A 27190-nucleotide genomic window follows, 5' to 3' on the forward strand; every position below is an offset into this window, starting at 1 on the left:
CGGCTATAAGATTACCAAGCTGGCCAGTGGGGACCTGTTACTAGAACTAAAAGACAAAGCACAACACGACAAGCTAACAAACCTTGTACAACTTGGAGACATCCCTGTCAGTGTGACAGCACACCGAACCATGAATACAGCCAAAGGCGTAATCTCTGACATAGACTTGATGGACTTGACCGATGAAGAACTCCTGGAAGGATGGAAAGATGAAAACGTAATAAGTGTACAAAGAATAAAAATTAGACGTGACAACAAGGAACTGCCAACTAAGCACCTGATTATTACCTTTGGCTCTAGCACACTACCAGAGACATTAGAAACTGGATATACCAAACTCGGAGTACGACCATACATCCCCAACCCGCGACGCTGTTTTAAATGCCAGAGGTTTGGCCACGCTTCCCAGAGCTGCCGAGGGCGGCTAACATGTGCAAAATGCGGCATCAATGACCACTCCGCAGATGACTGTAAGGCTGAGCCCCGTTGTAGCAATTGCAACGGTGGCCACCCCGCATATTCTCGATCATGCTCTGTCTGGAAAAAAGAAAAAGAAATAATTACGATAAAGGTAAAAGAAAACATAACTTTCAGAGAAGCACGACAACGCATCTCACCAACATTTGCACAGAGCACATCTTTCGCCGAAGTGGTACGTCGGGGGGCAGTACCACAACGGCACTTGGCGGACGCCAGCGCCACGCATAGCGAGCGTGCGGCAACGCCACCCGCCCCCACGGTGGGAGCAGCGAAGGCTGCCCTACCTCTCCCGAATTTGTCCACAGTGGAGGCCTCTGCTGGTGCTGGCACCAGTCAGCCCAGCTCCGAGGTCAAGACAATCCCACCAACCACCAGGACGGTGGGCTCCAAGGCCTTGTCTTTAGAGACAAGGCCTTCGCGTAAAACACACCGCTCGCAAGAGCGCGTGTCCAGTGCCTCTCAAGAGGCCATGGACACAACACCCAGTCAGAAGGCGCAGTTGACGCCTAAGGAGCGGCGCGACATTGTCGACCGCTCCAGGAAAGACAAAACTCCAATTACAGGGCCTCAAAAGGGCGCTGTAAGCTAAATCAAGCCCTCTTTGACACATAGCACTACATTTATTTTAATATGGATACACTGATTATTCAGTGGAATATCAGAGGCCTGCTTTGCAACCTCGATGATATCCAAGAAATCCTTAAAGAACTAACTCCAAAAGTGCTGTGTGTCCAAGAGACTCACTTGAAATCCAATCATAAAAACTTCCTACGTCAGTATGTTGTTTTTCGGAAGGATCGCGATGATGCCCTCGCATCATCCGGCGGCGTAGCCATCATAGCTGACAAATCTATAGCCTGTCAACACCTACGGCTACGAACACCCCTTGAGGCAGTGGCCGTTCGTGCTGTACTTTTAAATAAACTGATAACCATTTGCTCTTTATACATACCGCCGCATTTTCAGCTTCACAAACAAGAATTCCAAACATTAATAGATCAGTTACCCGAACCATATCTTGTGCTTGGAGATTTAAATGCACACAGCAACCTATGGGGCGACTCGCGCTGCGACGCGAGAGGTCGCCTGATTGAACAATTCCTTTTTTCTTCAGGGGCATGTCTTTTGAATGGGAAGGAGCCCACGTATTACAATCTGGCAAACAAAACATACTCCTCAATAGATCTTAGCATTGCATCTCCAACTCTTCTACCCCACTTTAAATGGAAAGTTATTAAAAACCCTTACGGGAGTGACCATTTCCCTGTGGTTCTAAGCACACCAATGTCTAATGAATGCCTTCCACAACTACCTCGATGGAGAACTGACTCAGCTGACTGGGAAAAGTTCAAAAATCTTGCTACTTTATCCTGGGACGACATGTGTGCTTTAGGCATAGACGCTGCGGTTGAATATTTTACGGCTTTTCTCCTTGACACCTCCTCCAAATGTATCCCTGTAACAAGTGGATTGTCCACTAAACGCCGTCTTCCGTGGTGGAACGATGAGTGTCGAAAAGCGCGAAAGAAGCAAAACAAGGCATGGGCTTTACTTCGGGATTCTCCAACAGCAGAAAATCTAGTTAATTTCAAGCAGGTCAAATCCCAGGGTCGGAGAACGCGGCGACAAGCTAGAAGAGAGAGTTGGAGAAAGTATATATCGGGAATTAACTCATACACTGATGAAACAAAGGTTTGGAACAGAGTGAATAGAATAAACGGTCGACAGCCTTACTCGTTGCCTTTGGTGAATACTCAAGGCGACAGCATGGAAGACCAGGCGAACTTTCTTGGCGCACATTTCGAACAGATATCCAGCTCGTCGCACTATTCTGAAACATTCCAAAGGTACAAAAAGCAAATAGAAGGAAAACCACTAGACCGGAAAAGCACAAAATGCGAGGCATACAATAGACCTTTTTGCATGGCAGAGCTTCAGGCAGCCCTAAACAGCTGCAACAAATCTGCCCCCGGTTCTGACCGCATCTTATATGAAATGCTAAAACATCTGCCGCCTGAAACACAAAAAACGCTTCTTTGTCTTTACAATTCTATATGGTCGTCCGGCCAAATTCCCTATGCTTGGAAAGAGGCCATCATAATTCCTATATTGAAATCGGGTAAGGACCCTTCTTTGGCAAATAGTTATAGGCCCATAGCTTTGACGAGCTGCTTATGCAAAGTTTTTGAGAAGATAGTAAACAGACGCCTGGTACATTATCTAGAAATTAACAAGAAATTAGATCCATATCAATGTGGCTTTAGAGAAAGCAGATCGACGACAGATCAGCTTGTACGCATGGAAATGTACATCAGGGAAGCGTTTGTCCACAAACAGCTTGTGTTATCAGTGTTTCTTGACATGGAGAAGGCGTATGATACTACGTGGCGCTTCGGGATCCTTCGGGATCTTTCTGCAATGGGCATTCGCGGCAACCTGTTGAGAATAATTGAAAGCTATCTCTCTAACAGGACATTTCGTGTTAGAGTTGGCAACGTACAGTCTCGACCATTTTTACAGGAGACAGGTGTACCGCAGGGTGGAGTACTGAGTTGTACGTTATTTATTGTTAAAATGAACTCCCTCCACACCGTATTGCCTCGCACACTCTTCTACTCCGTCTATGTGGACGATGTACAGATAGGGTTCAGGTCATGCAATGCTAGCATTTGCGAGAGGCAGCTACAACTTGGCTTGAATAGACTCTCAAAGTGGGCGGACGAGAATGGTTTTAAATTGAACCCCCAAAAAAGCACATGTGTCCTATTTTCAAATCGGAGAGGTGTATTACCACAACCAGACATTAACCTTAATGGAGAAAGACTAACTGTTAGCCCTGAACACAAATTCTTAGGTGTCATCCTCGACACAAAGCTTAACTTCGTTCCCCACCTAAAATATCTTAAAGAAAAATGCCTCAAGACCATGAACCTCCTCAAGCTGCTCTCTCGAACAACATGGGGCAGTGACAGGAAGTGTCTGCTGAGCCTGTATAAGAGTCTCGTACAGTCACGCCTCGATTACGGAGCCGTGGTGTACAACTCCGCAACTGAGAGTGCGCTAAAGATTCTCGACCCAGTTCACAACCTCGGTATACGACTGGCAACAGGCGCCTTTAGAACTAGCCCTGTTGAAAGTTTGTACGTCGAGGCCAACGAATGGTCCTTACATCTACGCAGAACATTCTTAAGTTTTTCATACTACACTAAGGTAAAATCAGACACCGAGCACCCATGTCATTCCATTGTTAGCGACCTGTCTGCTGCCAGACTTTACAGTAACCGCCCACGTATTAGAACTCCTTTGAGCCTACGTTTGGAAGCAATGGCAGAAGAAACAAACATCCATCTCCCAGAAAATATCTTAATGCCTCCCACTCGCCTTCCACCGCCTTGGGATTGGCAGACCATTAACTGCGATACCTCGTTTATCGAAATAACGAAACATGCACCTGAGGCACACATACAGTCACACTTCCTCGAACTCCAAGCGAAGTACTGCTGTGCCGAATATTATACAGATGCTTCCAGATCATCTGCTGGTGTCGCGTATGCAGCTCTTGGGCCATCTTTTTCCACCTCGGATTCTCTAAATCCCAACACAAGTATTTTCACGGCTGAGGCGTACGCGATACTCTCTGCTGTGAAACATATCAGACAAACAAATCTCAATAAGGCCATCATTTTCAGCGACTCATTAAGCGTAATAAGGGCCTTAATGAGTTTTCGAAAACATAGGAATCCTGTTTTTAATAAACTGTACATAGAACTATGCTTAGCTTTAATATACAACCAAAACATCGTCCTATGTTGGGTACCTGGCCATAGGGGCATAAAAGGCAATGTAGCTGCTGACGAAAGTGCAGCGTCAGTTGTCTTTAATGAAACGGATGTTAATAGACCCATAGCAGCAACAGAACTTAAGCCCTTCTTACGCCATAAACTTAGGAAGTACTGGCAACATCAATGGGATAATGCAGTACAGAATAAGCTACACGTTATCAAACCAAAATTAGGAAACTGGATAACTGAAAGAACAGCAAGGCATAAGGAAGTACTTCTGTGTAGATTAAGAATAGGACATACGTACGCCACTCACTCTTACCTTTTGACGGGAAGCGAACCCCCTACATGTCCCAAATGTGGCAACAGGCTTACAGTTATTCATGTTCTCATCCAATGCACTGAAATAGAGGCAGAAAGGAAAAAGTACTTCCCCTCCGCTTATCTCCAACACATACCATTACACCCAGCATTTTTTCTGAGCAACGAACCCCTTTTTACTTTTGGAACAGTATTAAACTTTTTAACTGAAACTGACACCCTAAATGTAATTTGGCCAGGCTACTTGTAGCACGGCCTCCACCTGGAGGTCGTAGCTGCAATGAAACCATTTTCTAGAGCACTTGCCTCCCAGCCCTTGCTTTCAAGGCCTTGCTGAGGCACTAGTGCTACAGCCATTTGTTGTTTTACTGATCATCCATATCTCATGAAACATCTATTTTCATCGCAGACACCATCAATCACTGTCATGTTTTTAGACTTGTATTTTACGCACTCCTGAGCGAATGAATTTTAGGCCCTTTTACAGCCACATTGCATCACATGTATATTTTCCACCTTTTAGCGAATATTTTTAGGCCACTATGCAGCCATGTATCATATACTCCCCACAATCAACACCCACATATCATTGACAAGCACAGATCATCGACTTGGCGCTCTTTGGCCACATCTGGCCCTTGTGCCAATAAACTCTACAAATCAATCAATCAAATATGTACCTTGGAAAATATCTACAGAGATTCCACAGCTACCTTAATGTTACACAAGAAAAGTAGGAAGATACCTATAAAGAAAGGGGTCAGACAAGGAGAGACAACCTCTCCAATGCTATTCACTGTATGCTTGGAAGAAGTATTCAAGCTATTAAACTGGGAAGGCTTAGGAGTAAGGATTGACGGCGAATACCTCAGCAACCTTCGGTTTGCCGATGACATTGTTCTATTCAACACTGCAGACGAGTTGCAACAAATGATAGGTGACCTTAACAGCGAGAGCGTAAGAGTGGGGTTGAAAATTAATATGCCGAAGACAAAGATAATGATGAATAGCCGGGCAGAGGAACAAAAGTTTAGGATCGCCAGTCAGCCTCTAGAGGCTGTGAAGGGGTATCCTTACCTAGGTCAATTATTCACAGGGAACTCTGATCATAAGAAAGAAAGAGAAAGACATGGCCCCCTCTGGAGTACAGGCGTCAAATACGTTACGGCATGTTCACACTGCACAAAATTTGTGTAGAGCGCCGAGTACATTTGGTCGGGGAACTCTCCCAATTACACCTCCTCCTTCGGTCTGGTTAGGACTTTAACCAGAAAATAAATTTATTTTTCTCGGATGTTTCGGAACCAAGTCGGTTCCTTCTTTGTGGGGAAGCGATTACAGAGATGGCAGCATGCGACTTTTAAACGTAATTAAGGATTGGAAAGTGGTTAGTGGAGCGAGTTGACACATGTTAATGGTTGGAAATCTTGCTGCAAAACATGGAGCACAAGACCAAGATGACGGAATGATTCTGGATCATAGTGGTGGGGGTGCTGAGCTTCATTGGAGAGGCTGTGACTTTCGTTGCATCTGTGACGAATGAAGTGAAGCAAAAGTGGTAGGCTTGGGGAAGGCTCTGAGACGGTTGACAGTTCTTTCCTGGCCAGCATTCCCTCACTTTTTTCTCGCTGTGCGTAAACCATGAACATACACAGAGTGGAGGTTTCCTTTAGAACCGTTTAAGTAGTTCTAGGTGTTTTTATGGTATCATGACCTCAATAACAATCATTTTTGTTGATTAGTCCCTGTCATTAGAATTTCTGTTTTTTAGAAAGCAATTTTGTGATCCATATCTTCTGAATGTTCAGCAGGTTGCGCAGTTGAGAGACAGCTCTGACGTCATTTTTAAGTTGTGTGATTCTTTCGTTTAGGTTTCTTGCTTTGCCAATGTACACTGCCTGACGGTCGGAAAAGTTTATGTTGTAGACAACCCTTCAAGCCCAAGGACCGTGCACCAAGAGAAAGCTCAAGGAGTCATCTACAATATCAACTGTTCCCACTGTCAGGGAGCGTACATTGGTGAAGCAAAAAACCTCAACAACAGATTTCACGCCAAAAGGTCATGCTGGCTGTTTTGTTCACGCAGCCGGGTGAGACACCCTTCTAATGACCTCCGTGGAGCTGCTACGTTCCACTGCAGCTTCATGAAGTCAGACCACATCGCCTAGCAATCCTGTAGGATTGCCGTCATGGGAAAGTTATGCATGGCGTAAAATTTCTGCAGCATGAAGCAGCTGCAGGAATTTTATACCATGGACCTAAACCAACTCACCCACATCGCTCTTCTTATAAAGTTATGTATGATGGCCAAACGGCAATTGATAATTTATAGTTGATCGTACACTTCGACAACACAATCAAAAAACGCAATTTATGCGGCTGTACCGAACAGCTGTTGAAAATTTTTGTTTTTTTTTCTTGAATGTTTACTTTGTTTTCCGTTTAAATTTTGTGTACTTGTCTGTTTTCCCTTTATTATGTTGATAAGAATAACTTGTGTTTAAATCATTGGGCCATGCTTGCACCATGTTAATTGTCAAGTGATTATCGGCACAAAGGCGACCTGCAGTGAAGTTTTGTTTGCCCTTGCATTTTCAATTTCTCACTTCCATTGCCAAAGCAGTGTACAAAAAAATGTAGGAGAGGATTGAGAAAGGGTGGGCAGTGAGGAGAGACAGGTGTGTGTGGTGCATGTATTATATGAGAAGGAGAGGAAAAATAGAGGGAGAGGGATATGGAAGTGGGCTGGTCACCTGAAACAGCACTGAGCAGACATGTTGCACACCAATCTTGTTGCTACAAGAGTTCACCCATACCTGGCCCGTGACCAAAAAAATTGGAGCTAAAAGAGCGGACCCTGCAATCGAATGGGACTAAGGCCAAGGAAGGAGAAAAATATTTATTTATTTATAGCAATGTTTACTATTCTCAACATCGTAATGATCATAACTTCATGGTGTATCAGTGCTGCTGCCAGTGCAGCTGTGAGGCCCTTATAACATCCATTGCTGAAGTTTTAGTAGCTTCACAACTATAAGTGCCAAACTTACTGCACCAGATTTTCTAAACATCGTCAATTCCTTGCCAATCTACCACGCTGATAGGTATTGCTCTCAGTGTTTCATTAAAAGTTTCAACCATGAGCCAAATGCCTTTTTTCACATGTGATTTCAACATTTGTTGGCAAGTCAAACATAAATAAACATGTGTAGATTTGAAGTGCTTTCAGATATATATTAAAACTTTGTTCGCAACATTTTGTGATGATAACTACTGCTTAAAACAGACATGGGCAATGTGGAAAGTTAGGAGACATGACATGGGAAAAGACACCATAATGCAATGCTTCTTGTACTTTCAACACGTCAGCATTCTACCAGCTCTCTATTTCTAACAAATAAAGTGAACATGCTATGGAAAATCTTCTACTTCCTGCATGAAACTTTTTTTTACATCGTCATTATTCGCTACGTGCAGAAACCACCTTCGATGAGTGTGCAAGCTTCCATGGAGATGGCTGGGTTGCACTGAGCAGGGACAGACTGGCGCACACTGCAAGCAATGTGTCCGAAGTAATCAGGCTCAGCTTCTTGGCAAAGGACCGTGATGGAATCCTGCTGTTTCAAGGCCAGCCACGTGGTATTGATGCAAAGGGCCAAGACTACCTTTCGTTGGCACTTGTCAATGGCTACCTTGAATTCAGGTATGCATGTATAGACTATTGTAGAGTGTGTGTTGTGGGCTCTGTCATCATTGCACCGTTCATACATGTAATGTACAAATGGTGCCCATAAGTTTGATCTATGTTTGCAGCTAGGCAGAGTTACCAAAAACTGCAGAAGTCTGGAAGTGCCCATATATGTAGTAGAGCCCACTTGTAATAGGTTACTTATGACCACTTGTTTATCAATACTAGGATGCCGAAGTTCCACAAGAGGTAATAGCATTGACACTGTGTTTCAATTGCGAGAAAGTGGCAAATTAGTGACCATCATCTCCCATATAGGAGAAAGCACTCTTTTCTGCTTATTTGTCCTGATGTTTCACACCCCCACTGCTTTGTGAACTGTGCATGGCAGACAGGAACAGACTCCTCCCATGTAAGATTTCTACGGATGCAACAAAAAAGGTTTCATGATTTGTGTAGCCACATTGGTAGCAGTTTAAGGCATTGCACCATATTTATGGACATGGTATGCAGCATCACACTTTGTGTCATTTTGTTCTCTTCAAATGTATTGCTCTTTGTTGAGATTTGTGTTCTGATAGACTGTCTAATGCCTTCAATTCTGCAATGTGGTGTACACAGAATGAGAAATTCCATGCTTGAAATGATGAGAAGCAGTTGAATAAGGAATGTTGCTTTAGGCCAAATTTCATGTTTGGTATTTTGTCATTGACTGCAAAACAAATGTTGCGATCTTATAGAAATGCATAAATATAAATGGTTTCACTCAAGGTAAAATAAATTTCGATTTCTTGTTGAAGCCATGATTAGTAAAAATTGGCAGTTTGAGCCGCTAGGATAAATTGTAAAGTTGTCAACTATGATCGCCTCCCTTGCATCCCTGAAGTCATCATCATCATCATCAGCCTGCTTTATGTCCACTGCAGCACGAAGGCCTCTCCCTGCGATCTTCAATTACCTCCATCCTGCGTCAACAGACTCCAACTAGCGCCCGCGAATTTCCTAATTTCATCACACCACCGAGTCTTCTGCCATCCTCTACTGCACTTCTCTTCTCGTGGTACCTACCCTGTAACCCTAATGGTCCAGCGGTTATCTAACCTGCACATTACATGACCTGCCCAGCTCCATTTGTTTCTCTTAATGTCAATTAGAATATCGGCTATACCCGTTTGCTCTCTGATCCAAAAATGCTCTCTTTCTGTCTCTTAATGTTATGCCTAGCATTCTTATACTGTATATCATTTTTTACTTCCTTTACGAAGCCTCTCCCCTCTATAATGTATATTTACTCTGAGGGTACTGTAAATAAATAAATAAATAAATACATTGCTCTTTGCGCAGTCCTTAACTTGTTCTCAAGCTTCTTTGTCAGCCTCCAAGTTTCTGCCCCATATGTCAGCACCGGTTGTGCACTGGTTCCTTTTCAATGATAATTGTAAACTTAGTCAGGAGCTGACAATGTCTGCCGTATGCGCTCCAACGCATTTGTATTCTTCTATGAATTTCCCTCTCATGATTGGGGTTCCCTTTGATTAACCTGAGTAAATGTACTCCTTCACAGACTCTAGAGGCTGGCTGGTGATCCTGAACTCTTGTTCCCTAGCCTCGCTGTTGGTCATTATCTTTGTCTTCTGCATATTAATCTTCAACCCCACTCTTGCACTCTCTCTGTTAAGGTTCTCAATCATTTGTTGTAACTCGTCTGCAGTGTTGCTGAATAGAACGATGCCATTGGCAAACCGGAGGTTGCTGAGGTATTCGCCGTCGATCCTTACTCCTAAGCCTTCCCAGTTTAATAGCTTGAATATCCCTGAAGGGTCCTCACTAAAGCCCACAGTTATCTAGAAACTGCAGTTATCATAATAAATGCTGAACACCGACCTAGTTATTACATGCTGAAGAGATTAAAGCACTGTAATCAGCCACGACTGTGTGGCATCTGCTTCTTGTGTTTGTGTGAGCTACCCATTCATGCTGGTTGAATTTTTTCAACCATGAGTGTTAGTTCCAAGTTGAAAAATTTTGGTTGCATTAGAAACTTCACTTATAATAAAATTTGTAACACATTTGTTTTTTTCCAGGAGGTCCAGTTATTGCAAATGCTCATGTGCAACAAATGAATCCCATGGAACAATCGGGCTTAGCTTTTATGTGAACACCATATAAAACCATGGGTATTTCATAGTGAGGGATGGTAGTGAGTGAGGGATCAGCAAGAAATGTATCTGTAATAGAGCGTCTGAACCGATTGCTTTCAAGTCAACTTCATGCTGTATGCTAAATGTGAGTTGATGTGCTCATTCACAGTTCTTGGGAGGCTCTGTATCTCTGGTTCTGTAAAGTTTTCATTAACTCCTTTGTGGAGCACAGCACAATTTGGATCCATGGCATCATTTCATGTGCCTTTGTTTTTTCTCTCTAGCTATGAAATGGGAAGTGGTCCTGCTGAGATTGTGTCAGGAGAAAGAGTTGATGATGGACAGTTGCATGCAGTGGAGCTCAGAAGGTAAGAGTCAGTGGACTTGATTTGACTAGGCTGCTCATTATGTGTGTCCCTGACAGTTCCAGACTGCTTGAGGCAGTGCTTTTAGCCAATGAGCGTTGGATATGCACCGTCTCTGGAAGTCCTTCCAGGACTTCCAGAGACGGTGCATATCCAAAGATAACAAAGCTGTATAAGTGAGTTCTCACCCACTTTGGAAGTATACCTAAATGGGCAAATTATGAACATGTGTGATGGGTGCAATTTTTTAGGAACATTTTTATAGAAGCTATAAAGAATTATAGAAGCTAGATGCTAGAAGTTGCCTACTTCCACTTCCATGTAACCTTTATTGGACGATGAACCTTCATTTCCTTAAGCGTACACCTTTAAGTTTCTAGAAGCAATAGGCATTTCGTATCAACGTTAGACATATGCGACATGACTGTCATATTTCCAACCTATTGCCCCAGACCTAACAACATTTCTGTAGTGTAGAGTATAAGTAAACCTGTTCTTTGGACATTGTAGTCATAACAGCTGCTATACATAACTCTTTCTGTGCAAAATGTTTTTTCCAAGCACTACCAAAATTTCCCAATTTCTTTTTCTTTTTTGTGGCTGATTCATTGTGAACAACAGCCTTCATTATTGCAATATCAGCAGCTCATTGTTATTTTTGTCTTGTTGCTGTCAGTTATTTTTAATGACTATATTTTTTAACAATCTATATGAAGCATGATATTTTTTGTAACAGAAGTAAAGCGCGCTTTTGTTTTCCTCCATTCAACGTGTTATTGCTGGCGCGACATGGAAAAGAAATTGCAGAGGTACCTGTGACAAAGTGTTTTTGTTGAGCCGTACATGCAAGAGAGGTCGTCAGAGGGTTTAAATCTTCTTCGAAATTGTTACTACGAAGTTGGAGGTCTGCCCATGATTCGCTATAGCTTTCTGGATGTAATCGTTTACTTGAGGTGAAGAAACATCCAAAAACATTGTGAATCCAGCATTGAAATGGAAGTAATTGTCGCTGCAACCACCTTACTTCATGCTGCCATGTTTAGAACCGAGTGGAGCCAGACTTCCACTTCGTTTCAGCCAACAGCTTTCACATTTAAATGATGAAACAACTGCCACCTGTCCGTGACACTCAGCAGATGCAAGGAAATCCCTGGACGAGTGAGACTCATCCTTGGCAGGGAAAGGGTTAAAGCGTAACAGCTAAATTTATGCACTGTGCTGGAATGGGTCCCTGAACTTTCTTTGGAGCTCTGCCAAACAGTTGTACATATTGTGACACAAAGAAAGAATTGAGCTTCTGTGCATTTGTCATGCTCTTGATGATCATTTATTATTGTGGAGCTTTCACACATCCCTGTCATTCAAGTGCATGAGAGGATCCGTGTTTGCTGTCAAGATATAAAAAAAGAAGATATGACTATTACAAGTGTCAGGGCAGAAGTAGAGTTACTTATGTCTTGAATTAGGAGCAGTAAAGCTGAAAAATAAAGCCGGGAGGGACCTGACCTGCAATAGTCATGGTTACAGCGATGTGTGACAGTGTGAGCCAGGTTGTGTGTTCCAAGTGGTCATGCATAGCTGACCTTGCTGAAAAATTTTCTAGCCAATTCTTTTGCTTAGTTTCATGCACATCCATGATGGACATTCTGAATGCTCACTTTCTGGAAGCGAACCATTTGTGGCCGCTTGTACCATGTACCTGCGTGTGAAGCTTCATTGTGTAAAATATTTCCGTACCTGCACACCACCTTTGAAATTCCAGAATATTTGGTGTAAGCTATACATGCTATTCCCAAATCACTAGCTCCCAATGTAGCTCAACATAACATTCCTTTAGCGTTTTTTTAAGCTTGCACACATGCTACAGAGGCCACAGCTCATGTTTGAACTCAAGCACACTCTGCCTGTGCAGGTCATGGTCCATGTATGAACTCATACAGTTTATCTGGGAGTTCTCTATATGTATCATAGGCAGTGTATGTAATATGAGAAAATGCTTGTTGCCAATGAGTGGGAAGGACATGGTGCCCTGATAATGAGAGGCAATGAGTTATGATGGCAGATACACATTTGTGCTTGCACAGCAGACACAACAACAAAGTTGTTGCCTTGTGTATTGAGGCTAGTATGGCTGCTAAGCTGTTTCATTGTGTCATTGCAGAACTGGAAAATGGGGCTCATTGAAGATTGATAATAAAGAAGTGCACGGTGAATCTCTAGGTCTCCTTGTGATGCTGAACACAAAGAGCGACATATTTATCGGTGAGTTCTTTCTCGTGACTGTGAGGGACCTGTCCAATCAACATGCTCCTTTTTACAGGAGGTGCCCCTGAACCAAGAGAAATGACTGCAGAACGTTATCACAAGGGCTTTGTTGGCTCCATACTAAATGTGCAGATCCAGGACTCTGGTGTCCTTAACTTGTATGATGACTCAATCAGCTCAGCGAATGCTGACCAATGTGAAGAGTAAGTTACATTCTTAAATTTGCCACAAGTTTGCTAACTCAAGCTGACTGCTGTCTTAGCTCGGAACTACCAAGCGAATATTGTTATGTGTAGTCGGCTAATGGAGAAAAATTGAAACAAACTGCTGCAGCTGAACATCTAGGCACCAAATGCAGCAATGATTGTTACATAGAGCATTATAAGCAGTTTTACCATGAATTTCTCTTATTTCAGGTTGTAACTTTTGCAAAGTAATGTTGTCAGTATGATCTTCACTATGAGCAGTATGCATACTGTTTTTACTGTGCCATAGAGTTGAAACTGGCTGTCCAACAAGCCCGAATTGTATTATTATGGCACTTAAAGGAACCCTTGAAATACCTTTTCTTTAATCTTATTGTAGTACATGCTGAAAGTAATGTATTCCCAAATAAACTTTTGGAAATGACCTAGCATGAATTGAGGTATAGAAAGTGCATTGTTTACCATCCACGTTCCACTTCAACTCATGGGATCCTCTCAGGTAGGGCAGTGTCAATGGCAATGCTCTGCCCATCACTCCTTTATTTCTTATCCTCTTTATTTTTTTTGGTGCACTTATGGCACGTTTGCAAGGTTGGCACTTGACGAAAATGCCTGAAAGTGACAAAGGATTGGTGACAGGATGAGCGAGACATGTTAACAACCACCACTTCCCCATTTACTAGCAGATCTCGAAGGGTGTGCATGTGTATGTTGTGAGCTTTTACTTGCGAGTATCTTGTAATCATAAACGATTGCTCAGTGACTGGCATCTATGTTCCATCATGTGTGCTATAATATCATTGTTGATACAGCATAGGGCCAAGAAAAGAGGGGATTTCGAAAGCCACAGCTAGGAGAGAACAAGCAACCAATTATGTTCATGTTGACAGGGAAACATTGTCTACAGATCCGGAATGTTTTCTTACCGGGTTCAAAAATGGTTTAAGTGCCCCTTTCAATGGGAATTTGCCTCTTGGTAACTGGTACTTTTTTTCACTATGCTGCCAAACTCAGAATTTGTCATATTTTTTTTTAAGTTGTGAAATGTCTTTTTATTTCAGGCATGTGGGAAGTGGAGACTATTTCATGCACTTTGGGACAAGCAACAAGTGACCTTCTGCAAAGCAGCTGTTTTCCCAGGCTTTCCATTAGCTGCATTTTTTTTCTCAGTCATGGCACTAGAGCAAAACTGCTTTATTCAGTCAAGGGGAAAAAAGCCTGTCTTTCCTGACTTAGAAGCTAGGCATCATTTAGTGGTGTTTTGTTTTTCTTTTTGTTTGCTTAATAGTTGCACATGTGTTTTTCTTCTTGCAAAGAAGCCATTTTTGCAAAGGCAGTCTATTTTCTTATGTCATTCACTCTAGTCTCCTGTATTTAGTTGTGCCACTTTATTTTGAAGCAAGCAGCAGTGTACATGGGATCATCCTTTTGTCTTTGAGTGGATGATAGTGTGCTGCAAGATCCTGCCACAAAGAAGGTTGTTTCTTACTCTCCATTCTGAGAAAAGCCGTGGAATTTGTGCGTCGTCTATGCATTTCAGTGTTATCTCACAAAACACACATAGAGTGCATTTAGTTCACTCATCACAGAATCACTGCACCTTCATTTTGCGTCACAAAACCTTCATTTTCTTTGCCTATTGAACTGTGAGATAGGAACACACAGCCAGTGTATCAACGTTCTCGTTTAGTGGCCATGCAACTCCCTGTCTTTGCATAAACTGGCATGTGTGCATAAGGGCATTTGCAGCCATGTCTCAAACTGCTTTAAGCGGCATGGTGTGACCACAATTTGCTTCTGTGCATAGCAGTTGTGCCAAATTTTTTGTTTGTGTGAAGACACTCTGAAACCAGCAAAAATATTCTGCAGCCTCATCGTTAACATTTATTTGCTTCATTTGTCTACTTACAAAAAAGAAAGAAAAACAATCGTAGCTTTGTGTACTACTTTGACCCCAGATGTGTCAGTGCACGTTTGTCCCAGTTCAGGACAAGTGCCAAGATGGGTACTTAGAAGAGGAGAATGTATAAAATGGCTTATTTATAATGGCATACTTTTCTACTTTTTTTATGCGAGTCTGCAATGTGTAGTATGCATGGCTATAATGCGATCAATCAAAGGCAGCAGTTCTCCTGTTTTGGTTCATGATACATGACTTAAGTCTAAGCTAATTTCACCACGAAATTGTATCATTCAGCTGCAGTCAAGTTTTTCGTTGTCTATAAAGGTCAGTCTTTTGAATGGTTGTCATTTGTCTGTTTTAATTTTTTCAGCATGGGATTAAGTATTCTTATATAACAAGTGATTTAGGTAAAATCTTACTATGAGTGTGTACATATTTAGAGCATTGACTGCAGCTTTGGTGGTGTCACTGCCATTTACAACTTTGAAATTTTGTTAGTTTTCTTTTTCTTTTTCAATGTGCTATGCTGCTTATTAGTAGATGTTAACAGCAGGTGCACTTACTTGGTTGCGCATAGTTTCACTGCTGCTACAGCCTCCAAAATTGCAATAAAGCTGATGTTTGTTAATGTTTGAGTTTGTCAAGTGTCACTCACAAACCTTGTGCCATGCTTGACTGTACATGTTCACCATATTGGGCAATGACATGCATATGCAAGCACATGAAAAGCATAATACATTGGTATCACTTGCGCCCAACAAACACAAGAGCTCCTCCAGCAAGTGCCTGAGCAAGGCAAAGGGGGGAGACTGGATACAAAGGATAAGTAGGGAGAGGGAGACTAGGACAGTGACCTTTATATTTGAAACAGCATAAAATATTGTCAGAAAGAAGGAGTCGACAATAGACACAGTGCTAACGGAGTGCTTAATCTTATTAAGGAAAAAAAAAGCACATAGGTAGCACTTCCACCCACATAGAAGAGTGAGCAGAGCATGTGCAGAATATAAACCTGTCATTTGCAATTGAACAAGATTTCTTTTTCCAGCAGGGTGAGCAATGGCACACTAATACACTTGCCATCAGCTTTACTGATGAAAAATGCTTCTGCGATTCCATGTTCCTGCTTCGTTTTTTAATGTTTAGGAACTTGGTTGCATCGAACAGAGGTGTGCGAGTGCACTCTTGTCAGTGTGCTGCAAGATGACAGCTGTATCCCTTTCGCATTCAATGACCAAGCTAGGAAACATCAAAACGACATAAAAAACGAGTATGGCGGTCATCTGGCAGTTCCCTGAAAAGTGTACACTTGCACACCTTTATTCGATGAGACCAAGTTTTAAAAAAGAGGAACGTGAAAAACTGGCATTTTTCATCAGTGAAGTTGATCGCAGGTGTGTTAGTATGAGATTGCTCACCCAGCTGGAATAAGAAATACAGTCGACTCAAATTAATTTGACCTTGACGGGACCAACGAAATGGTTAGAATTATCTGCATTGAATTAAGCAAAGGCAAAAAAAAAAAACGGAGAGACACAGCTATGATTCATCAGAAATATTTTCCCCGATTCTAAACTGCCCCCAAATCAAATGTGCATGCCCTTTTTATGGGTTTAAACTAGAAAACTTACAAAGAAATGACATTAGAGCTGCTCCTAAACAAAGTAGAAATTGAATGCGTACCTGATATTTTAGCAAGAGAAATGTCTCATGCCTCTGATTCTGGCAATAAGAAAAAGATGAAACCAGTGAGCTTTACCATCACAGAACAGAAATTTATTTACTTAATGTCCATGTCATCACTTTATCGCTGTCTATTGAGAACCAAAACATGTCTTCCTTTGTACTGTCCATAGCGCATTTGATAGTCTGCATTTGTTGAACAACTCAGCAATAATCACAAACAGGATTGTGGCCACACGCCTAGACTGACTACTTCACCAATTTCTCCTTCAATGCACACAATTCTCCAGAAAGCCAAGAACGTGAAGTGATTTTTTGCCGCTAGAGTAACATGCATAATTTGTTACTTGAATGTGCTTTCGTAATCAGACAAAGTGGCGCATCAACATAATCACGCCATGTGAGAAATATGATTTTTTCGCCATCCATGGATTTTGTTTTTTTCACACATGCACAGTACTATAGGGATCGGAGCATGCACAACGGTCAGGTCCATGGTCACCACGACCTACTGGAAGTCCAGACCTGCACAGATAATCGACTTCTATGGGAGTCACCTGCGCCCACTTTCATTAAGCCGTTGGCATTGGTGTCACCTTTATGGCCTGTTTGCCTGCTACTCTACAGTTGACTGGGGCAGCATTGTCATTAGAATGGCAACTGTTGTGTTGTGATGAACTGCTTGCATAGTTGATTATTTTTGCGAACACAATGAAAGGGATGTCGCAAGGCTTTTATCGGTCACTTGGTTCCAAAAGTTGACTGCCCGAACTTGAAAAATGGCGGTGCGTGTAGTCTGCTGCTCTCTCTAAAATAGCATTAAATAGCTGCTTCTATTCCCTTTTTCACGCAGTAAGAAACCGCACAGCTCTTTCACATGAAGTCGCATTGTTTATAGAGTTTGTAAAGTTCACTACAGTTTCATTGTTTACATTGTAAAGTTTGCTTCTGCAGTTTCTAGAAACTGGATACTACCATAACATTTGATGACAGAATGATTACCACTCATTATTAAAGGGAAAATGAGACATTCACCCAATCATAGCAATTGCTACAAAGGAAACCCATACATCAATTAACACTCATTTTAACTCTTAAAAGTAGCCCGTGAGTGTGTTGAGTTCGAAAATAGACTTATGCATGCAGCTTTGAATTCACTATGTATATGTGTCTTTCACACAACCATTATGCTGTTGCCGTACCATGCAGAAATGCTAGCTTTGCCGTTTGGAAAGAGTTCCGTGACTCATAGGGGGACCACCCTTCCCTAGACATGCAGGACTGCAGACATGCAGGACATGCAGGACTGACATTGAGAGCTATTGTCCCACGTCCCGCAGGAAATATGAAAATCTTCAAAAATGTCCCGCATTTCACACTTTATTATCTTGTTCCGCAGCGCCTTGAGTTCAGCTGCATCTGGCCACCCTGTTTGAGGATGTGTTAGCTGCAAGCACTCCAAGCTTCCGAAAAAGCTAGCTGTGAGGTTCATGGTGGCGGCGAATGCTTCTGCCACTAGCTGTGTGCACAGTACCACCGTTCCACCCAATGTAGAACCTTGGTTGAACATACACGCGCCGTCACATCTTTAACGCAGCAACTTCAGTGCTTGGACTTGCAGCGTGAACTAACGTTCAATGACCTTGCAAATCTTGTTGCAGCATTCCAGTTGGCATCAGCCATCTACATAGATGAGCTGTATGATTAATTGTGCTGTCTGCAGCCAGCTATCAGGCAGCTTGTCGCAGCGAAACTAAAGGATGCTTAGGGAACAAGTGGAGCAGCTTTCTCAAAAGTGCCGCTTTTCCAAATCTGACTGTAGTGCTTTCAGTTGTGCTGAGCATTCCAGTGACCAATGCTTTCATAGAGCGACTTTTTTCTCTCATGACGGGGGCTTGGAGCTGTGAACGATGCCGATGCAGCATGGACCTGATCAAGGCCAAAATATTGGTAAAGGCAAACTATGAGCAAGCCTACCAGTTTGTGCAATCAGGCCAAGACATTATAGAGGCAGTTTGATCTGACAAGAAATATGACTTCAAGAAAGTAAAATAATTGCAGCGTCGAGTACTTCCCAGGGTCTTAATCAGTAATGTGTGAGAGCCACAGCTGTTTTTTGTGAGTGACTATATTGTGAGCTGCCGAATTTTTATGTTGATATATTAATAACTGTCGTGTCAGAGAATATTACAGTGATGTAAAAAATAGATTTGTTTACACAGATATGTATTTGAACTTCAACTTGTCAGTTACTCTATTCCCTGTTTCAGTGGTGACAAAATACTGCAAGAAAATTTTTTGCCAAAAGCTAAAAAATAAATTATTGTAGTTAATTTCTCATCGTGCTGTGTCAATCCCCTCCCCGGTCAGGATGTCCCACATTTCACAAGTAGGAAAGAGGGCATGCACCCTGTCCGTGAGACAAGGCCTGCAGGGGCCGTATTCTCTGACGGTTCGCTTTGGAATCGGTTCGCTACACGGAGAAACAAAATTAGGAGGCGCAACTCGGCTCCTTCCCACGTCATCGTAATGTCACGCAGGAGCACGGCTTTGATTTCACGGTGTGTTGCTTCTGTCGATGGCTTTACCTCAATGCTTGTGCAGTGCGGTGAAGTTCAAATTTGTAGCGATGTCGCATGATATGACCGAATTTCACGCTTTGAGACCGAGTCTTGAGCGGAGCGGCAGCAAATTGTTACATTCACATTTAGCACAAGCGCACTGTGCATTCGTTTGATTTCATGATGCGTTACTTCTGTCACTTGCTTTAACGCAATGCTTGCGTAGGGCTGTGAAGCTTCATGAAGTTCTAATAAGGTCGCTTGGTGTGATAGAATTTTATGCACTTAAGCGTTAAATTTTGTGTGGATAGGCAATGAGACTTAACACTGAGTGCGCAGCTTCACAGGCATAGGCAATTTTTTGAGGTCGATGATAATGCTGTGCAGGTTTATTTTGATGGCAGCCTTTACAGCCTGAATGGTAGTCATGCTGTGAAGCGTGCAGCGGCAGTCATCAGCCGTAGCTGGCGCTTTTTCGAATGTTTTATTATACTTCTGTAAATTGAGCCTGTACGTTCGCATTTACACTTCACACAAGACTTGAGTGTGATCCTCTTGCAGGAAAAGCGCTTAGCAGGAATGTGCATTGAAGAGCCGTGAACAATGAGTGATACAGAGTAAACCTAATGTACGATAGGCGTTCGCGCAGCGCCGCGTACATAGCCGACTGAGCATTACATATGCAATGCAAAGCGGGCAGCGCGTTCGCAGAACTTTCGCTTTGACACCGCTTCTTGCAGAACTAAAATGCTAACACCAGCGGTAACACCCGTTCAGGTTCACATTGTTGGGTATAGTACGAGAGAAATGCGGGCAAGCATGGCAAGTTAATCCAATCCACTTATCGTAGTGTTCGCGGTTTTCCCGTATTTTGTGCTCGTCGTTTGAATTCCAGGCGTGAGCATCACTTCTTAATTCTCTTCAACGATGATGAGCCCGAGGGTGAGTTTTACGGTGAGATTACGACGAGTTTTGCAATGTTTGCATCTAAACTAGCGACTGCTTTCGGCTTGCTATAACTGCATGTTCAGCACCTGGATGGACAAGTAGCACGCATGCAGGGTGTCTACCAACCGGGAAAGCTGGGAATTCCTAGGGTTTTTGAATAGTCTGGGAAAAACTAAGGGAAAACTCAGGGAACATTAGCTGTCGTTTTATTGAAAGGGAACGAAAGTTGCTCTAATGCTGGATCAAGTAAAAGAGAGGAATTGTAACTTTGACACCGTGTCGTCTGCTGGAGGAGTTGCCAGTGTACAGTGAACGACCGACTTTTGTGAAATGCCCGATAATGCGGACGGCTTCGCGGCACCACCACTCGCGTATAGCGAGCGAATACGTTCGCCCCATGCTGGACACCAACGCCTCGTCATTCGCGTGTACGGTCACGCGAACGATGGCGCGTTCGAACGATCGTAATCGTCCATTCCGGGGTAGGCCTCACAAGACGGTATCGCAGAAGCATGGACCGGCGCACGCGCAGAATGTCCACGCCGCTTGCCGACACGGAGCGAAAGAGGAAGCGCCTTCTCCTTTTTGCACCTTAGTAACCCCGCCGTTAGCAGAGCAACACTCGCGCCATCTCTCGTACTACCCTACAAGCATACCGACCGCCGCAGTAAAGCCATGCGGCGAAGCCGGATTACAGGAGATGGGATTTATGCGAGAAAACAACATATCAGGGGACGCGTGAGAGTCGTCCCCACACTTGACACAGAAGAGAACGGTTGGATTACTCGGTTACATGGTGATGGAGAAAAATGGCCAGTCTTAGCTTGGTTAAGCCAAAAATGCGTTGCATATTGCGCGGTCCCTTTTTTTTTTTGAGGGCGAGGTATGGATGGATGGATGGATGTTAAGGCGTCCCCTTTGGAACGGGGCGGTGGGTTGCGCCACCAAGCTCTTGCTACTATACTGCCTAATATTCTACCTAGGTTAAACAATGAAAAAAGAAAAAAACACTATGAACTACCACGCCCAAATTTTCTGATCCCCTATTGCGAACTGTGCTTTTGTACGTCTCCGTCTTTTGTCGTTTCCCTACTTTTCTTCCACCAATCCTCCAGTCGCCTCTTACTAATGTCTATTGCGGACATGTTTGCTTTACCACTGCTCCCTCTGAACCCAAGGGCTTCAAGGAGGCCAGTGGTGCCTAAATCGACCGCTGGGTAGACGTCTTCACATTCTAATAAAACATGCTCCCTAGTTTCCCTAGCTTTACCACAGCAAGCACATGCTTCTTCTTCCTTCTTATATCTCGCTTTATAGGTGCGTGTTCTAAGGCATCCTGATCTCGCTTCGAAAAGTAATGAGCTTCCCTTTGAGTTATCATAAATGGTTTCTTTCCTGATTTCGTTTTTTCCTCTTAAGCAGTTACTCATGGCAGGTTTCTTTTCCGTTGCCACCACCCATGAGATTAATTCAGCTTCTCTGACTTTCCGCTTGACCTTTGTTGTTGTGTTGTCCACGCTACAGGCCGCGTACTTGCTGGTAAGCTTCCTAGTTCTTTTCCTCCACTGTGAATCAATGTTTTTCCTGTACAGATACCTGAACACTCTCCCAGCCCATTTACTTTCTTCCATATTCCTCAGCCGTTCTTCACACTCAATTTTTCTGCGAGCTTCCCTCACTTCAAAACTAGTCCAGCCCATATCACCCTGCACAGCTTCATTTGTAGTCTTCCCGTGAGCGCCCAATGCGAGGCGACCCATTAACCTTTGGTTCCCGTCGAGTCCTGATTGTACCCCTTTTATTTATAGCAAACAACCGCATTTCCAAAAGTAAGTCCTGGAACCATTACATGTAATGGTTCCAGGACTTACTTTTGGAAATTCCACATACCTCGGAGGACCCTCGTACCTATTGTATCTATTGTATAATGATCATTATGGCTGCATTTCTCTTCCCCTTTACTGTTATGGTTTTTTCCTGTGTTTCCATATATCCATTGCTTTCGTTTATCCATATACCAAGGTATTTATATTCTGTTACCCGAGGTATTTCTTGGCCCTGTATCTCCACTGTCCACTGTTTTCATTGAATACCATTACACCTGATTTTCTAACACTAAACTTCAAACCTAAATCTTTGCCTTCCTGTCCAGATATTAGCCAGACGTTGCAAATCACTTCACTTGTTAGCCAGCAACACAATGTCGTCCGCATAAAATAAACCTGGGAGTTGCTGCTCTATTGTACCCGCCTGTTTGTATGAGAGATTGAACCCGATATTACTTCCTTCTAGCGCCTTCTCCATCCTCACCATGTACATCATAAACAACAGCGGGGATAAAGGGCACCCCTGCCTCAGTCCTTTGTTGATATATGAACTTTCTCCTCGCTCCTCATCCCTTCCCATTCAACGCAAACGGTATTTTCTAGGTAAATCTCTCTCAAAAGCTGTATACAATCGTTACCTAAGCCTTCCCCTTCCAGGATATCCCACAAAATGTTGCGGTCCACGTTGTCATAGGCTCCTGTAATGTCTAAAAAGGCCACATACAACGGTCTACTTCCTGCTTTTGATATTTCAATACACTGAGTAAGAACAAACAAGTTGTCATCCAAACGCCTACCTATTCTGAAGCTCTCCCAAAATGCCATTATTCTCTGTCCATGCTTGAAGCTTTAATTTGATTGCCTGCATTGCTAGCCTGTATATTACCGATGTAATGGTCAACGGTCTATATGAGTGAATTCTATCTTTCTCCCCCTTTCCTTTATAAATCAAATTCATTCTACTTTGTCGCCAACTGTCTGGTATTCGTCTATCTTTTAAGGTTCTTTCCACTGCTTTCACCAGAGCTTCCTTACTTTTTGGTCCTAGTTCATTTATCAGCCTAATGGGAACCTCGTCTAGCCCTGTGGCTGTACGCTGAGGAATTTTCTCTTCCGCTTTCTTCCAGTTTAAATTTGTTAGCACCAGCTGCTTTTCCCCGTGGGTCTCTTTCATGCTCTTTTTTTCCAACAAGTATAACCTCGTCATTGCCTTCGAAAGATTCGGCTGTTGCTTTTCGGATGTAATTTATTGCCGCTTCTCCTTCGAGTCTGTTTTCATCTTCGTCTAGGATATGTTGTTGTATTGTTGTTGACTTCCTGCCTAATAATTTTATGTGGTTCCAAAATATTCTAGGTGCGGCCTTCTGTTTCTCACGTATTTCTGACAACCAACGTTCACTTTCACCTTTTAATTTTGCTTGCACCAGTATTTGAACCATAGACTTTTTCTCCCGGTATATTTCCCATTTACTAGTTACTTCATCCTGTGGCAACTGCGCCTTCTTTGCCTGTCTGTGCTCTCGAGATGCTTTCTGTCGTTCGGCGATCGCTTCTCGTATCTCCTTGTTCCACCAGCTTTTCGGTTTCTTTTTTCCTTTCCAACGAACATGTTGGTTCTCTTTCCGTATTTCTGTCTTTATTACACTTATAAACTCACCATATTCCCACTCTTTACTTGGCCATTTGCCAAGTTCTTCCTCAACTCTAGTGACTGTAATTGCTATTTGTTCAGCGTTCAAATTTGGACTGGCCATTTTGCTCTCCTTGCTCTCTTTCCCAACTACATATCCCATTTTCAATATGATGCGTTTATGGTCACTCCCTATGCTGTTAAACCCTTCCTCATCGATGACCATTTCTCTCAACTTATCATGAATTCCTTCTGTCATCAGACAGTAATCAATAGTCGATTGCCGGTTTCCCACTTCCCACGTGATCTGTCCTTCACATTTAGGCCCTGTATTCACAATCACGAGGTTATTTTGCTCACAAAGGTCCAGCATTGACTTTCCGTTATTGTCGGTATAGCCATCTAAATCCTGTATGTGGACATTCATGTTACCTAATAGGACAATTTCAGCACCACTCCCGAAACCCTTAATATCAGCGCTTATGCATTACACTAACTCTTTATTCTTCTCTGTGCAATTTTTTCCGGTCCACAAATACGTAACGCCCAGCCAAGTTTCTTTCCAACTCATTGTACCTGATAACCAAAGATGCTCTTGACATTGTGAATTTACTCTTTTCCATTTGGCTCCCTGATGGATGAGCGTTCCGACTCCCCCTCCCTTTCTTTCCGACTTAGTTCTGTTGCACCCTTCCCAAACATAATTGTCAATAACTGGTGGCTCTTCTGAGTCTCTAAGGTGCGTTTCTGTAACCGCATACACCCCTATTTGTTCTCTGTGTAACTGCTCCTCAATCTCTGCCCACTTTTCCTTTCTTGTGCCGCCCTGCATGTTTATGTAACCTATTGCATGGCGAGCTCTTTTTCTTGTTTTCCTCCTTTTTCTATTATCGACGGCGATGCTCTTCTGATGTTCCCCTAGGGGACCTTCTTCATTACTATCTACTCTGACCTCCTGAGCGCCCGCGGGCCCCCTAAAAAAGCAACAGCGCGACCACCAAGTCGCCAGCCCACTTCTCGTGCTAACCTGTAATTGAAGTGGATCCCGTCTCGTTTAAAACCACCGCAGCTTCTCACTTCCCTGTTTACTTCGACAACCTCGAAGCCTTTCTCTCGGCTCATTTTCCATATTGCCTCATTAGCAGCCACTACGGTTCTTTGTACGTGACTGTCACGCACAGGCACCTCCGGCACCGTGCACACCACGATCTGCACCTGAGGGGATAGCTCACGCAAGTCGTCCACCCCCTTCACCAAGCGCTGGGCTAGTGCTGGCCCTTTCCTGTTTAGGACGTCATTTAGCCCACCTGCTACTATGACGAGGTTGCGCACGTGGGCATTTTCCGCGAGCTTTTCTTTTGCTCGCTCCATGACAGAACCCAGTGTGCACCCTGGAAATGTCCCTACCGCTACTCTTTTGTCGCCTTTCACCCTCTCCACAATTGCTTTTGAGCACCCAGCCAGGTTTGAATCGCCTGCAATAATCACCCTTTCACTCTCGCCTACCTCTCCCTGCTTCCCTTTGTCATTTTCCGCGTGATTCGGACTCGACAAGGGGCATTGTCCCCTCGGCTCCTGCTTTTTCCGCGTAGCGGCCTCAAGGTAGGTGCTGCTCTTTCCAGCTAACCCATTATCACCCTGCCTGCGTTCCGCGTATTTCTCTGACCCTCCCGCGCCTGTCGCGTCGGGGGTCTGCGTTCCATTGTCACGCACATTCTCGGTCAAAATGGCGACCCTGTTCAGCTTTTCCTCGGCTGCTTCCAGTCTCTTTTCAACTACCTTCCGTGCCTCGATCACGCTCCGTGTTTAGCTCATTTTTGAGCTCTTGCACCTGTTTGAGAAGCTCTTCCTGGAAACTCTCCATTTTCTGCAGCCTAGTATCGACATCACATTGTGTGCCGGTTGATTCGACGCCCTCTCCATTCTCACAGGGTCGCCCCCCCCCCCCCGTACTACCTGCTTTACCGGCTTTCTCGCCATGTATTGCACGGCTTTTTGCAAATACTATAATACTATATCAATGCAGAGCACGGGCCTTCTAGAAAAAACTGACACGCACAGGATCCAAATCCTCAAAATGCCGCAAAGCAATTCTGACCACTGTTTCAAAAACAATCAATGCCGCGGAGACTAAAGGTATGACGCGCTCAACCACGCGGTCACGCTCTCACTTTTCTACCAAACACGCACAGTAAAACCACTAATAGCTATTTCTCTTGCCACTTCCAAGCTACTACTTAAAGACTACAAACACTCAACGTCCCACTAGCCTGCCCATGTTGGAACACGTGGCACGAAAGGACGCTCTAATCATCCTGCAAAACAAACGTACACGAAGCACTCCCGCGCACCCGAAATACGAGAGACAAATAAAAAAAGGAAAGAATTAAACGCAAAAAACCCCAATTACTATTTAAATGCAAAAAACCAGCAAATAAAAACAGAAGCAAGCTCAAAGCATGCACAAAAACTTATGATTTCGTCGTCGCCACGGAGCTCCGACAAGCACATCCATTCGCCACAAAATCCAAAAGCGTACCAGGTATCAAAAGGTACCAAAAGCGTACCAAAAGGTATGGATGGATGGATGTTATGAGCGTCCCCTTTGGACACCAAGCTCATGCTACTATACTGCCTAATATTCTACCTAGGTTAAACAATGAAAAAAGAAAAAAACGCTATGAACTACCACGCCCAAATTTTCTGATCCCCTATTGCGAACTGTGCTTTTGTACGTCTCCGTCTTTTGTCGTTTCCCTACTTTTCTTCCACCAATCCTCCAGTCGCCTCTTACTAATGTCTATTGCGGACATGTTTGCTTTACCACTGCTCCCTCTGAACCCAAGGGCTTCAAGGAGGCCAGTGGTGCCTAAATCGACCGCTGGGTAGACGTCTTCACATTCTAATGGCGTTTTTCACTGGTCGATTCGGAGCAGGTTTTTTTGCTCCGCGGCAACGAATCCGAATTTCACTGGTCGATCTGGAGCGGGTTCGCGCGTTCCACTGGTCGTTTCGGATCAACTCGCTCCGCGCCGGATCGCTCTCACTTGCTCCGCCGCCGAGACGCGGATTCGGGCGGAAATAGAACGTGTCACATGGCGTCACTTCCGTCTTCAAGCGAAATCGGTACCCGGTCGGTACGCACAACATTGTGTTGGGCATAGTTTGCGGAACCGGTTTGTGTCACGTGCACGCAGACTTCCTGTGTGATCTCCCGCGGAGCGTTCATGCGCTCCACTGGCAGACTCGGATTGGTGGAAGCCGAGCGCTCGCTCGAGGATTCAGGCGGCCGCTCCAGATCGACCAGTGAAAAACGCCATAATAAAACATGCTCCGTAGTTTCCCTAGCTTACTTTCCCTATCACGCGCCGGCGCAGCGCCCCTAGCGGGA

General features: G+C 43.7%; 1 protein-coding gene across 29 annotated transcripts in view; it reads left to right on the forward strand.

Annotated features, from left to right (window-relative positions):
• The window catches only part of trol (terribly reduced optic lobes), a 604861-nt gene extending 589078 nt beyond the window's left edge, over positions 1–15783 (forward strand). For all 29 annotated transcript variants that reach the window (XM_065435395.1, XM_065435391.1, XM_065435373.1 and 26 more), the window contains 5 exons: positions 8061–8286; positions 10697–10780; positions 12939–13039; positions 13098–13245; positions 14310–15783. In XM_065435395.1, the coding sequence (XP_065291467.1) occupies positions 8061–8286; positions 10697–10780; positions 12939–13039; positions 13098–13245; positions 14310–14361 (611 nt within the window). In that variant the 3' untranslated portion in view covers positions 14362–15783. The remainder of the gene's footprint in view (positions 1–8060; positions 8287–10696; positions 10781–12938; positions 13040–13097; positions 13246–14309) is intronic.
• Positions 15784–27190: the final 11407 nt, after the last annotated feature.

The sequence above is a fragment of the Dermacentor albipictus genome, chromosome 2, assembly GCF_038994185.2.
Source record: "Dermacentor albipictus isolate Rhodes 1998 colony chromosome 2, USDA_Dalb.pri_finalv2, whole genome shotgun sequence".
Taxonomy (NCBI): Eukaryota; Metazoa; Arthropoda; class Arachnida; order Ixodida; family Ixodidae; genus Dermacentor; species Dermacentor albipictus.